General features: G+C 37.1%; 1 protein-coding gene across 1 annotated transcript in view; it reads left to right on the forward strand.

The window, feature by feature from the left end:
* Positions 1–14,968, forward strand: part of TENM1 (teneurin transmembrane protein 1) — a 497,338-nt gene that overhangs the window by 301,336 nt on the left and 181,034 nt on the right. Inside the window, exon 13 of the mRNA XM_037988761.2 lies at positions 9,834–10,050. Within this exon, the coding sequence (XP_037844689.2) occupies positions 9,834–10,050 (217 nt within the window). The remainder of the gene's footprint in view (positions 1–9,833; positions 10,051–14,968) is intronic.

A 14,968-nucleotide genomic window follows, 5' to 3' on the forward strand; every position in this document is an offset into this window, starting at 1 on the left:
AAAATCAATGGGGGAAATAAGCATTATTAAATAAATGGGACAACTCTTAAGAAAAATGCCTTAGATTTTTAAATTCATACCATATACTAAAGAATAAGATAAATAAAAATACTTCAACTGGATTAATGAGTTAAAATTAAAAGAAAACAAACAGAATTTTAAAAATAGGGATTACATCTTACAATGAGAAAGGACTTTGTAAACATAAAAAGAAAAGAAACCATAATAGGAAAAAAACCCAATAAATTTGACTTAGAAAAAATTTAAAACTTTTATATAATGTTTAGCTAAATGTGCAGACCATCCAATATCTAAATATTTGCAGACATCAAAATCTACACTATCTAGTATGGTAGTCACTGGCCACATGTATTTAAATTTAACTTAAATAACATAAAAAAATTTAGGTTCTCAACTGCACTAGTCACATCTCAAGTGCTCAATAGCCACACGAGACTAGTAGCTACTGTACTAGACAGCACAGTACTAGAGCATTCTCATCTTTAGGAAAAGTTATATTGGATGGTGATGATCCAAATGTCTCACTCAAATGTTTACCTTTCAGCCAAACATTTCACATTAAGTACCCAGTTTTCCATTAATTCATTACTACTTCTTGCCAACTGTTGTGCTTGGCACTGGGGAGAAAATGATAAACAGTACAAGTTTCTGCCTTCATGGAGCTTATGGTCTAGCAAGGCAGATAGATATTAAACAACCCACACAAATATGAGGGGACTGCAAATAGTTCATGGAAAAGGGGACTTAAAATATAAATATTTAAAAATATAAACTTTGTTTCTCAACAAAACTATAAACTTTATTTCTACATCAAGTTCAAGACAATTTTGTAAGGGATGAGTCCATCCTGATATAACTGAGGGTCCTGGGAACTTAACCAGTCTTCTTTACATTGTTAACTGAAGAAAAATGGGTGCCCATTAAAGATTTTTTAAGATTAGGAAACAAACAAAAAAAAATTAGAAGGAGCCAAATCAGGACTGTAAGTAAGGTAAATGAGTAATGATTTCCCTTTGAAACTCTTCCAAATCGCCCTTGTTTAATGAGAGGAATGAGCAGGAGCATTGTCATGGTGGATTAGGACTCTCTGGTGAAGATTTCCTGGGTGTTTTTATGCTAAACCCTTGGCTAACTTTCTCAAAACACTCTCATAATAAGCAGATGTTATCATTCTTTGGCCCTCCAAAAAGACAACAAACAAAATGCCTTGAGAATCCCAAACAGCTGTTGCCTCCTGGGTTCAAGCTATTCTCTTGCCTGAGCCTCCCAAGTAGCTGGAACTATAGGTGCATGCCACCCCTGTCCCCCCCTCCCCCCGGCTAAATTTTGTATTTTTAGTAGAGATGGGTTTTCACTATGTTGGCCAGGCTGGTCTCGAACTCCTGACATCAAGTGATCCACCTGCCTCGGCCTCCCAAAGTGCTGGGATAACCATTGCTCTTGACCAGTCCACTCTTGCTTTGACTGGACCTCGTCCACCTCTTCGTAGCCATTGTTTTGATTGTGTTTTGTCTTCAGAGTCATACTGGTAAAGCCACGTTTCATCTCCTATTACAATTCTTCAACAAAATGCTTTGGGATCTTCATCCCATTTATTTAAAATTTCCATTGAAAATTCTGCTTTTGTCTGCTGCTGGTCTGGGAGTAACAGTCTTGTACTCATCAAGTGGAAAATTTGCTTGACTTTAATTTTTTAGTCAGAATTCTGTAAGCTGAACCAATTGAGATGTCTGTGGTGTCAGAACTGCTCCTGCTGTTAATCATTGGTCCTCTTCAATTAGAGCACAAACAAGATTAATTTTTCCTCACAAATTGATGTGGATGACCTGCTGCTGCAGGCTTCATCTTCAACATCGTCTTGTCTCTTCTTACAATGGGTTATCCATTTGTAAACTGCTGATTTCTTTGGGGCATTGTCCCCATAAACTTTTCATAAAGCATCAGTGATGTCATCATTCTTCCACCCAAGTTTCATCATAAATTTGATGTTTGTTCTTGCTTCAATTTTAGCAAAATTCACGTTGCTCTGACAGGGACTCTTTTCAAACTGATGTCTTATCCTTCTTAGTGCCTCAAATTAGATCCTGTTCAGATGTGTTACAAGTTAATATGACTTTATTTTAGTGCAAAAAAAATTTGAACTCCTTGCATAATTTTCTCATGATACACATTTTCCATGAACTTTTTGAAGATCCCTCATAGCTATATATTTACAACTATGAAGAGTGCTAGAAAAATTTTATAATTTTAAAATTGTGTAATTCTATAAATGTGCATGGGGACCTGACCTAGTCTGGGTGGTGAGAGAGGCCTCACATGAGTCAGGGGAAGAATGTTCCAGGCAGAGGAAATAGCACGTATATATGCCCTGAGGTGGAAATGTACTAGGCTCTAAAGTAAAAGGCAAGTCTTTGTGGCTGGAACATGAGTGAGGAAGAGATTAATATGGAAAAGTAGGCAGGGGCCAGATCATACAGAACATTGTTTTATAAGATCTTGAGTTACCATACAAAGATTCCATTTCATTCACTCTACTTATGGAGGAAGGAAAGTGGTCTCTGATATTGTGGAAATATTTTCAAGAAGGCTCAAAAAATGTAGAGTAAGAGTGTTTAATCCAAACAGCCTTTTTTCTCTGATCTTTTAAGTATTTATCACATTTGTCCAAGCTTCTGTGGTATAAACTCTTCCAGTGGTCTATATTCATATTCATTGGTAAAATCAATAAGTTAATTGCCTAAAAGAGAATGATCTTCCAGGAATAATTCTTCATAACAAGTCACCACTCATTAAGAGCAATAGCTATTTGCAAGTCTCTTTTATTATGTAGTGTTTCTGGATCTAGAAAACAGTACCACGGCTGAGTTATGAACACATATAAGCTTATGGATCAATGAGCCTCATGTTTGGAATGGCACCAGCATGCTTCAGTGTTTAATAAATAGGAAAATGAAAGACAAGGAACAATGAATTTATAACATTTACTCTATTTAAGAGTCAGACATCTTCACATTTACTTTTGAGATTTGGTTGGAGACAAAAGACTTGGCATCAGAAAGCATATTTCTAGTTATTCTTTTCTCACCATACCCCTTTAATTTCTAAGCAACCCATTTATTAATGGATCATCACTTAGTTATAAGAGCCTAAACTGCCCAAGTGCCTCCAGATGCAACTGCAAAGTAGAAAATCTCAACTCTGTAACTGTTCACCGCTGTGTGACTGGGTCCATCACATTATCTGCCAACTAAGGCTACTAATACTTGACATCTGCCTACTTTGCAGTGATGAAAATGAATGAGAAAATAGTTGAAATACAGTCATTTAAAGTGGGTAATAAAAGTGTGTTATCAATGAAGCATCTATTAATAACATAATTTGGTATATTAGTTGGATATTTATTAATCTCTAGGCAAATTTACAAATGTCACCGAAATAGGACTTTTATGGCATCTGTTTATTCATTATTCAAATATATAATGAATGTTCATTTTTTGAGGGGGAATAGAGTCTCACTCTGTCACCCAGACTGGAGTGCAGTGGTGCAATCTCGGCTCACTACAACCTCCGCCTCCTAGATTCAAGCTATTCTCCTGCCTGAGCCTCCCAAGTAGTTGGAACTATAGGTGCATGCCACCCCCGCCCCACATTCTCCCCACCCCTGGCTAATTTTTGTATTTTTAGTAGAGATGGGTTTTCACCATGTTGACCAGGCCAGTCTTGAACTCCTGACATCAAGTGATCTGCCTGACTCAGCCTCCCAAAGTGTTGGGATTACAGGCGTAAGCCACCGTGCCAGGCCTTGAATGCTTACTTTAAGCCAGGTACTGTTCTAGTCATTGAGGAAATAGCAATACATAAAAAAGATGAAATTCATGCTTCCATAAAGCTTATATTCTAGTTACAAGAGGCAGAAGTTAAACCAAATTTTAAAAATACATATTTTGATAGAAGGTGGTAAATGTGATGGAGAAAATTTGTTTTTTGTTTTTTTGTTTTTTAAAAAAACAGTATAATTGCATTGTTTGTAGCACAAAGGATAAATGTTTGAGGGGATAGATACCCCATCATTCATGATGAGATTATTATACATTGCATGCCTGTATCAAAATATCTCATATCCCATAAATGTATACACCTACTATGTACCCACAAAAATTTAAAATTAGAAAAACAAAAATTAAAATAAGGCAAGAAAAGGAAGGACAGGGACTATAGGACAGGGGGGAAATTTAAATAAGGTAGCCAGAGAAAATCTCACTAAGAAGATGATATCTGAATAAAGACCCAAAGGAGGTGAAAGTTAAGCCATGTTGATACCAGAGAGAAGAACATTCCAGGGATAGTGTGTACAAAGGTCATGATACAAGACATTGGGAAATTAAGGAACAGCCAGAGGAGTGGGAAGGAGATGGGGTGGATCATAAGAGGTAAGATCTGAGAGGTAAGAGGGAGATGGCAAAGAATCAGACTGTGAGGTAATAAGTCATTGTCAAGACTTAGGCTTTTATTCTAAGTGATATGAAAAGTCATTGATGGCAGGTAGGCACCAGGAGAACATGAACATTAGTGGCATTCTAGTTACAAGAGGCAGACCAACGTATTTTCCCAACCCAGAAAAGTTTAATAGTATGTGGTTATAGCAACAGTAATGATTTGGGCAGGCCGTATCCTGAGTGCACTTGAGTCTCTCTCACTTTCTTTTTCCTAATACAGTAAAATCCAGGGGTGAAAATCAGCCTGAATAAATGAATAATATGAATTATAGACTATTTCCAGAGGAAATACAGTCCTCTTACCTTCAATACATATAAAGGCGACAACTAAGCTAACAGGAGTGCCTAGTAGGAGGCCTGCTTTATTAAAGAGTTGTGAATGATTTATAGTTAGTTCACTGCTTATGGCTTTCTAACATGTCTAAGAAGATTTTGCTTTACTGAGTCGTTGTCATTGGAATGATCAGCCCTTCCATTTTATTTTCACTACTAATTTGCTCAACAGACCCACTGTTCTATAGATGCTGAAAAGCTTAAGCTTAAATCCAGCCCCTGTCCAAATGGTCACAAATTCTGAATCAATCAAATCCAATGAATGAAAAGTTTCTGTAGTATTAGTGTTTGTCTACTCAGAGTCACATAAGATCCTACCTACCTGACAACCTAACCAAGCATAGTTCATAACATGAACACATTCCAACAACTGGAACATGCTACACAGAAGTCAATTGCCCTCTGGCCAGTGATAAGGCAACTTCAAAAGAAGTGGGGTTGAACACTTTAAGCTGCCATTGCAAACCATTGGCATCTACCCCTAAGACTCTATCCTTAGATTCTTTGCAGTCTGTATGTTTTAGAATTTGGTATAATAACAACAGCTAACATTTATCAAGTGATAGCTATGTACTAGATAGTAAGCTTTTTATGAATACCTTTCCAACTTTATTGAGGTATAAATGGTGTACAAAACCTGAACATAATAAATGTAAATAATTTGGTCAGTTTACACATATTTATGTATAAACTCATGTTACCATTACCACAAACAAGGTAATAAACATATCCATTATATCCAACGGTTTTCTTCTTGTCCCTTTGTTTTGGGGCGAAGTGTGTGTGTGTGTGTGTGTGTGTGTGTGTGTGTGTGTGTTAAGAACCCTTAACATTAGGTTTACTGTCTTAAAAAATTGTTAAATGCACAATACCTCATTATTAACTATAAGTACTATGTTGTACGCAGACTTGCTCATCTTATAACTGTGACTTTATACCCATTAAACAACTCCCTATACCCCCATAATGAATCCCCAAGTAACCACCATTCTGTTGTCTACTTCTATATGTTTAACTATCTTAGACGCCTCATATAAGAGCAGTCATGGAGTATTTTTCCTTCTATGACTGATTTATTTCACTTAGCCTAATGTTCTCCAGTCTATGGCTATACCACCCTGAACGCACCCAATCTCATCTTTATTATAGCGTGTGATACTTACAACAACCTATAGAGTGAGTATTATTGTTATTTACATCTTACAAATGAGGAACTGACTTGTCCGGGATCGTACAGATTGTAAGTGGCAAATGAAGATTAGAGCCAAAGTAGGGCTGTCTCGGTGGCTTATGCCTGTAATCCCAACAGTTTGGGAGGCCAGGGCAGGTGGATCACCTGAGGCCAGGAGTTCAAGACCAGCCTGGCCAGCATGGTGAAACCCCATCTCTACTAAAAATACAAAAAAGTAGCTGGGCATGGTAGCAGGTGTCTGTAATCCCAGCTACCTGCGAGGCTGAGGCAGGAGAATTGCTTGAACCCAGGATGCAGAGGTTGCAGTGAGCAGAGATCACGCCAATGCGCTCCAGCCTGGGCAACCGAGCGGAAGTCTGTCTCAAAAATAAATAAATAAATAAATAAATAAATAAATAAAGCCAATGTAGTTAGTCTCTTTTTGTTTTGTTTTGTTTTACCTTAACCAATTCATGTGCTCTAAATGCCTACATATATAGTCATGCACTTGGAAGTCCTACAGCCTAGATCAGTACTAGTAGTACACACTGTTTAGATGATGATGTTGAATGTGTGATTTGCATGCATAACACTAGGTGTTAATATGACTCCCAGGTTACTTCCCACTGCAACTACATCTAGCCTCCCCTTCTTCATGTGTAAAATAGGGATAAGAATATCAACCTAACAAGCTTGTTGAAGGGATTTGTTGAGATAATACACGTGGATGTACCTAGCACCTGGCAAATATTAACTAATCTATACGTGTTTTCAAATCCCTTTGTATAACCTACCATGAATTAACTGCCCATTATTATCAAGGTGATAGTACAAGTGCTATCTCTAAACCATATATATTTGTAAATTCATTTTTCAGGATTAGAAAGTAATACAGGTTTCCCCTGTATCACTCATATTCCTTCATCCATTTCCCCTTTCAGCCACAGGCATACAATTAGTAGGCAAAAGTTTACTAGTGATGACTTGATCACAAAGCAAAGAAACCAGTGCTTCATCAGCACCAATTGAGCCAACTGGCAAAGTCCCAAACTGGTTGGCAAAGCTAGGATCAATGAATGCCATAGATAGTCCTTCAAGACAGTGTAACCTTCCTCTTTTTTAGCTACCTAGTATTTTTATTCCTTTGAAGAGAACAGGTCCTAAAAGTAAAAATCAGTTAGTATTTGACATGCCTATATCTGCCACGCTGAGCTTGGCTGTCAGTAGGGTGCCACAGCTTCCAATTCTGAACAATTAGAAAAAAAAAAAACTGTTGATAGCCAAAAAACAAAGCACACATTCAGTGTGATTGTCATTTGCACTTCTTTGCAACAGTCTAGACATACTATATGGGGTGTTAGCCAATGTGATAATTGGTAAGTTCATCTTTGCCCATGAACTGGACTTACCTACAAATTATAATATGGGGTTTGCATGCCATTATTGGTCTGCTTGCCTGAGGTCTTTGTAGACTCAACAGGAGCCTTGCTGTTGTCTCAGAAAACAGAGGTCTTAAAGGGTCAGCCCTACATAATAGGCAATTATTAAATATGAAACTTTAGCTTGGAATGTATAGAACATGACTAGATGAGAATGTGAGTCCCAATTATGAATTGGTTCTATGTTTAGATTTTCTTCGTTTTTTTTAAGATCGTTTTTGGCGTTAGTATTTATTTAAAATCTATTTATTTTCAAAAATAAGTCGCAATTTTGTGGTTGACAGGTTGAAACCTGTGACTGCCCAATGTGATTATTACTAATGCATTCATTAATATTTGCCAGGCATGACACTAGATACTTCCACATATATTAGCTCAATAATAACAAATTCACTATTCAATAAAAACGTGAAAGTGACTGCCCATTTGAAAAGCAGTTTTTCATTGTTTAGTGCATTATGCACCAATTCCAGGCATCAAAGAACTCTTTTAATCAGCCTGATATTTTAGCCAGCTTTTCAGCACATCCAGATGTTTAATTAGCAGAGTAAAGACATAATGTGCTAATAAGAGGCTGAGAACAGCGTATTGGAGGGAGAGGTGGTAGTGGCATCTAAAATCCGTAAAAAAATCTGTTCATATAATTTGCTGAATGATGGGAAAAGGGGAAGCAGAAAGAAACTTCTTATTGAAACAAATTCACACTAAAAAGTCATCAATGAAAAAGAAATATGTATACAGAGAAATAGAAATCAGGGGCAAAAATACATTGAACAAACAGGGAAGGCAAGAAAAAAGCTAACTGCATTTTAAATCAAAGTACTGTCTATAGTACAGGGAATTTGAAAGGACCACATGTGGGGAAAAATATTTCCCGGGTGCCCTAGGGCTGCTGTTCCAAACGTCTACTCTCTTGGTGTTCCTCGCTTTCATTGCCCCCAGCTGTGGTACACCCCCCTCTAACTCCACGGGAGCAGACAAGTGGGGGAGAGAGAGCAAGCAAAAGAGCTGCAGGAAACCAGTGCCAGTAACTTGCTGCTGCAGCAGCCTTAAGGAGACGGTGATCCATCCGAACCTTCCTATTCCAAGGCAAGCCAAGAAGATTAGTGTCTTTATGTTTACCCTTGTTAAACAACTGAATTAGAACCCCTTGCCTTCTTTAAGGACCTAGGAAGGACTTTAATTTTTTTGCTTATGGGGCATGGAATGAAGTGTCCGTATGCTCAGTTAATCACTCCAACCCCTTCTCTTTGCATGTAACTCTCTTAGAGCCCTTCTTACATTTTTGCTAGTATAAGAGTTAGCTGTTTACATATCTGTTTCTCCTACTAAGCCCAGAGCTCTTGCAAACAGGAAAAGGGTATTTTTATCTCGTAACCTCTCCAAGCACCTAACAGTATTTTGCACCTGTTAGATTGTCAGTGGTCTCCCTGCCTCAGAATCCCTGTTCCCCACATCATTTCTCTACCAAAGAACAAAGCCTTTGTATGACTTTTTTTTTTTTTTTTTTTTTTTTTTTTTTTTTTTTTTTTTTTTGTGGTACAGCAGTGGATTCAGCAGTCTACAGCAAATGGTGAAGGGCCAGAAAATGAAACAGAGAAAGTCATCGCATTCATATATGTCAGGTTTAATAGTAATTGCGTCAAAAAACTGCTATTAGGCATGTTAACTCTAGTTCCTTCTATAAATTCCTTTAAAAACTGGTTCTGCAACTTTAGTATGCTTCAGAATCACCCAGATTAAGTACTCATAATCCTGGTCTGTAAAAATTCTGAGTCAGTAGGTGGAGCTCAAGAATATGCATATTTTATAAGCTCCTTAGGTAATTGACAACACATTTGAAAATCATTGCTCTAAATACCTTTTTTCACCATGAGAATCCCAACCTCTATTTTGAGCATTACCAGTAGACAACAATATTGGGAGGATTTTTTTAAAAATACAAATTCAGGTAGCAAGTACTTGTTAATTGTGTGCTCATAGATGTGCTAGGTGTTCTTACAAGAAATCATGGCATTCTGAAAGACTGGTCTCACTGAGGAAGAAGAAATTTCTAGACAGTGATATCTAACAGAATTGTTTACCCAAACTCTAAACAATAACTATATAAACTATATTCTCCAGATGATAAATGCGGGAGAATTCAGGAAAGAAAGATTTATGAACGAAATAGTTTGAATTTCTGTGGGGTGCCATGTGAACTCAGAGTGAGTGATAATTCATGAAAAATGTGAATTTAACAAGTTCTGAACTCAAAATAAGGTTGATTATCTTTAGCTATACCTTAGATTTTTCTCCATTTATGTATATTTTAAACTATATTGTTTCTCTTGAAGCTAAATAATCAATACTGATTTGGGGTTTTATTTCCAGATGGTTTAACCGACTGTGTGGATCCTGATTGCTGTCAACAAAGCAACTGTTATGTGAGTCCTCTCTGCCAGGGCTCACCAGATCCTCTTGACCTCATTCAGCAAAGCCAACCTCTCTTCTCTCAGCACACTTCAAGACTTTTCTTTGATCGAATCAAATTCCTCATTGGCAAGGACAGTACTCATGTCATTCCACCTGAGGTGTCATTTGACAGCAGGTACATATATATTTATTTTATTCCTTAATGAACAATGGTCATGTTTTTCCTTAACTATGAAAGGAAAATATCTTCTAAAGATCAGGTTACTTGCCATTCCACATAATCCACATTAATTTCTTTTTCAGGACTTCTCTGGAAAGCCAAAACCCTTACTGATTAAGGAAAAAACTCATTTCTAGAGATTCTGTATCATAAAATTATGTGTGTATGTTTGTGTATGTATATTTATAATATGACTTTTAATAACAAAAACAGGAGGGAAGTATAATTTGCAAATTTATTGTTTAGCTTCTGGATTGATTCCTTGAAAAAATCTTGAATTTCAAAAACTAAATTTTAAGTTTTATTTCATGATGGAAAATGTTTCCATCGGAAAGGGTTGAATAAGTTTGACATCCTAGTGTGAAATGCAAGACTCGTGAAAAGTCTGTCTTCCAGGAAAGTTCAAATGCACGAATTGTCACTTAGGACCTCAGACCAAAGCCCAACCCATAAGGCAAAGAAATATTTAAAAATAAACTTACTTATATGAAGTATAATAACATGAATTTGCTCATTGTTATTCTTCATCTTCAGCGATGATATATTTTACTAATTAGCATTAGAGGTAAGTCACTAAAGTCAACATTTCCAGGCACAAAAATGTTCTCCTGTATTCATTCCACAAGTCGATATTTTACTGGCCTTGTAGACTATTGCAAATAGGAATTGTTAAGAAACATGGAAAGTATTTGTCCAGGAGCTCCTGTCTACAGCCCACTCCCTCAGTTGAAGCCTGGTGGGAGTTATCATTCCCCAAGAATAACTTGGTCAAGAGTTTATATTGATATCAGTGACAATCTAAGAAAATTACAACTCCATCTTGACCTATACACAGTAGAAAAGGGGAAAAATAAGATGTGCATGTAAATTTCAAACTCTCAACTCCCTTCCCTTCAGTTGTATACTAGAACTGTTATTGAAACTCAGAAGTTTTCAATTTTTTTTTATTGTATAGTTCTGACTTTTTAGGTCTCTGACAGAACCCAAAATCCAAATGCCAATGAATCACAAGAAAGGGCTTTTCTGCCAGGGGATCTAGTCAAAGTTTTCCTTCTTCCAAGAGATTCAGTCATCTCCATTTTGAAGTACTTCTTCCAGTTTCAATAACAACTCTGCAGTGACTTTCAGATGGGGTATAGTCAAAGTAATTATTTAGATAGTCGAGACTTATTTTTTATACACCAGAGGAACAAAAAGAACAAAAGGCAGCCGTTATCCCTATTTTCCTACTTAAGGTAGAGGTAAGACATCAACTCTGTAGCTTTCTTCACTCAGAGAAAAGTTGATCCAAAAAAATGAAATGAAGTGAAAGAAGTAACCTCCATGACATGGAGATGTGTTAAATGACTCACTAAACTCAAATAAGGGGAGAAAGTCAGGACCTGAGAAAGACAAGAGACAAGTCATTGTGACCCAGAGCAGAGCATGTGAGCAATAAACTTATAAAAGTGAGGACAAACTTAAACCCCTGCGGTTCAGCTTCATGCATCAGCAGCACTTGCCAGCCACTCAGAGTGAACAATTACTTGTGGTGGTTAATGCCCTTCTCTTCATCCTGGTTTGATTGAGTTTTCCTCATTCTTTTGTAAAATGCTCCAAGTTATCATTTGGCTCTGCAAGTCACATTTAAATTCAGAACGATGGGTCTCCTTCATCCAGGGGTCTCCGCTATTACAGATATATCCATTCTATCAGAAAAGGCAAAGGCCTTTCGCAAGGAAAGTAGCTGAGGACAAACAATCTATTTCCTCTAAAAAATCAACACAGGCATTTTTATTTGGGATATCTTTGGGCAAAATAAGTCCAACTCTGATCACATGTATGTAAATCATAATAGCTACAGTCTCTTACGTCTATATAGTACTTTTTAGTTTACAAAGCAAACAAACATACATTATGTCATTTTATCCTTACATTATCCCTGCAAAGTAGATACTTGTATTAGGTGCATTTTATATATAAGGAAACTGAGGTTCAGAGAGATTAAATAACTTGCCCCAAATCACACATGCAGCAAGCTTGCATTGTAGCAACTCTTGTAACCTTTTCATTACGCCACAGCTGCCCCATTTCAATGTGTCCTTAAATAAACCTGGTGATGTGAACCAAATTTATACTAGGTAAATGGTATTTGGGTCAACACGAGAAACTTAGAAACCAGATGACATTTTAAAAATTCAGTTCAATTTAATACATTTCAGTGACATCATTTACAAACTTCAAATCAGTGCTAATAAACTTTTTCTTTGTAGATCACAATTGAATGACTCATGAAATGGACATTTTGCTACATGTAAATTATCCTTGAGCATTTGTTATGTCAAAGATCTCATGCTAAACTTTTACATGTGTTATTTAATCCTTACAAAAATTCTATATGGTAGGTACTATTACTATCTCCATTTGTCAGGTGGGGAAATAAGAACAGAGATGTCAAGTAAATGACTTGTTCAGGGTCACAATTAATGAGTGTCAGTCAGAATTTGAACCCAGAATTTGAACTGGTGCTGACAGCCAGTCTCTAAACCACTATGCTGGGCCATTTTGGCTACTTAGAAAGCTGGACTATCTGACTCTGAAATACTTACGGGTCTTATACATCTCAGACTGTAGGATTGCTCTCTTCAGACAGATCTGGGACACTTATGTGCCATAATCAGGTGAACAAACCACTTTGCTTTCTAGTTTTTGCTGCGTAATTGAGAGATAGCTGGGTAGGCGGGTGAAGAAAGTATTTTGAAGGGGTTCATTTGCCTAACAGCAAAATGCGACCCACACAGCTGATTTGCTGCTGAGTGTTGCTACCATCAGAAACCTTTGGAGCTAAAGATGGTGGCATACAGGTAACTAAGTGTTGCAAAACACTGTTTATCCTTGTACATCCAAGGGAGACTAGACCTTCTTATTTTGAGTTAGCTGCACCCACATGTGAAAGCCCATGGAATATGTATGTTCTGTGCCCTGTGATGGTGTAACAACCATGTGAATGTGCAACCTGCTCATGGTGAAGATCTTGGTCAAACTCAACTGAGTTACCATTTTTTTCCTAAATGCAATTTATACCCTGTAGCTCCAGTTTCTTTGTTTTCTTCAAACTACTCCAAACATGACTACAAAGTAAACCACATACTCTACGAGTCCTGTATGACATTACTTTTTAATAATGTAAATAGGTGAACAGAAGCATTATTGATCTTCAGTGTCTAAGCATTTAATCACTATTAATAATGTAAAAGGTTTTTATAAATATGTAAAAACAGGAGTACATTAAACTAAATGACAGCAGTAATTTGCAAAGCCAGACATTTCATTCGCCATCACTAATGGAGAAATGCATTTTTTAAAAAAACCAAAATCCTACCAGGGTTAGTGCAGCGGCCGACAGCAAGATCTGGCCAAACTCATTTGTCTGTTTTGTAACCATGAGAGGCTGATCCTCACATCAATCCCTGTCAGGTGTCTATATCAGAGGTTGCTTAAAATCAGCCCACAGATGTATTTTGTCTGTCCTGACATTTAGAAATTAGGAGATCCAACATAAAAATCAGAATATCTTCCTTCTCTAGAAAATTTGGACAGCTTGGGATGCATGGGCATGGCATAGGTGGTCTGATGCTAAGGGCCAGCTGCCCCTCTGGATGGGACATGGCATGCCTTTCTAGCTCACCACTCACTTGACTCACATCCTTCACTTTCAATGTCATGCCTGGCCTTGCTGGCATTTGAGTTTGTGATTTCTGGTCTACACAGTTTCTGTAGCTTTCCAAGGAAAGATCTTAAGTGTTTGTTTTTCTTTCTGATCTTTTTCCCTGAGAACCTTTAAATACCCAACATTATCATTTCACTTAATTTTTGAACTTTTATTATATTGGTTTAAAAAGAGAAAAAAGATGATTGAACATGATCTAGAAATCACATTAATGGAACAATATTTCTCCCCTTAGTTCACTGGAGTACCTTTGCATATCTCATGAATAAGTTGATATACACTCTGCCTCACACCTTAGGCTAATACACTCCTCTGGGCCAGTGGATCTTAACCTATTATGTCTTACATCCCACCCATTATATCAGATAATCCAGGTCCCACCAAAGTAGGAAAAAAGTCCACATTTTATGAAAAGAATGTGTATGTTTGCAGGAATTTGATTATTATGTCTATAACTTAGAGTAAATTTTAAGAACAGCTTAAAGATCTAAAATCTTGCAACAGCCCTGCTGAATCAACCTGTTCTGCCCACTCTGGTGGAATGCCTACCCTTATTGAAAATTTCTACAATTAGGACCAAATTTAGTACAGCACTAAGCACATAATAGCAATGTTAACAAGCAAAAAAAAAAAAAAAAAGAAAAGAAAAGAAACAAGATGATAGGTTTCTTCTAGCTTTCTTTGGTATTGCTGCATTTCAGTTTCTTGTTTCACACTAGGATACACAATATTAACTTTGAATTGTCATCATTTCTAAATCTTAAGTACTGTAAGGACAAAGACCAAGTCTGATTTGTTCTCTTCTTGTTTTGAATATCTACTGCTATGTAGCAAATTATTCCAAATTATTCCAAGTAATGGATTAAAACAATTTAGTATTATCCTATTTCATGATTCCATGGGTCAGACAACCAGATAGGGCATGGCTGGCATGGCTTATTTCTGCTTCATGATGTTGGAAGCCTCAGCTGGGATGACTCAAATAGCTGGGGGTTGGAACAGCTGGACAGCAGCTGGGAATCCTTCTCTCTACAGGCAGCCTCTCTATTTGACTAGTTGGGCCTCCTACTGGCATGATAGCTAGCCTTACGTTTGTCAGAGCTCTTATATGATAGCCTAGGGCTCCAAGAGTGAGTGTTCCAAGAGACAGGAAATGGAAAATGC

Source organism: Chlorocebus sabaeus, chromosome X, assembly GCF_047675955.1.
Source record: "Chlorocebus sabaeus isolate Y175 chromosome X, mChlSab1.0.hap1, whole genome shotgun sequence".
Lineage (NCBI taxonomy): Eukaryota > Metazoa > Chordata > Mammalia > Primates > Cercopithecidae > Chlorocebus > Chlorocebus sabaeus.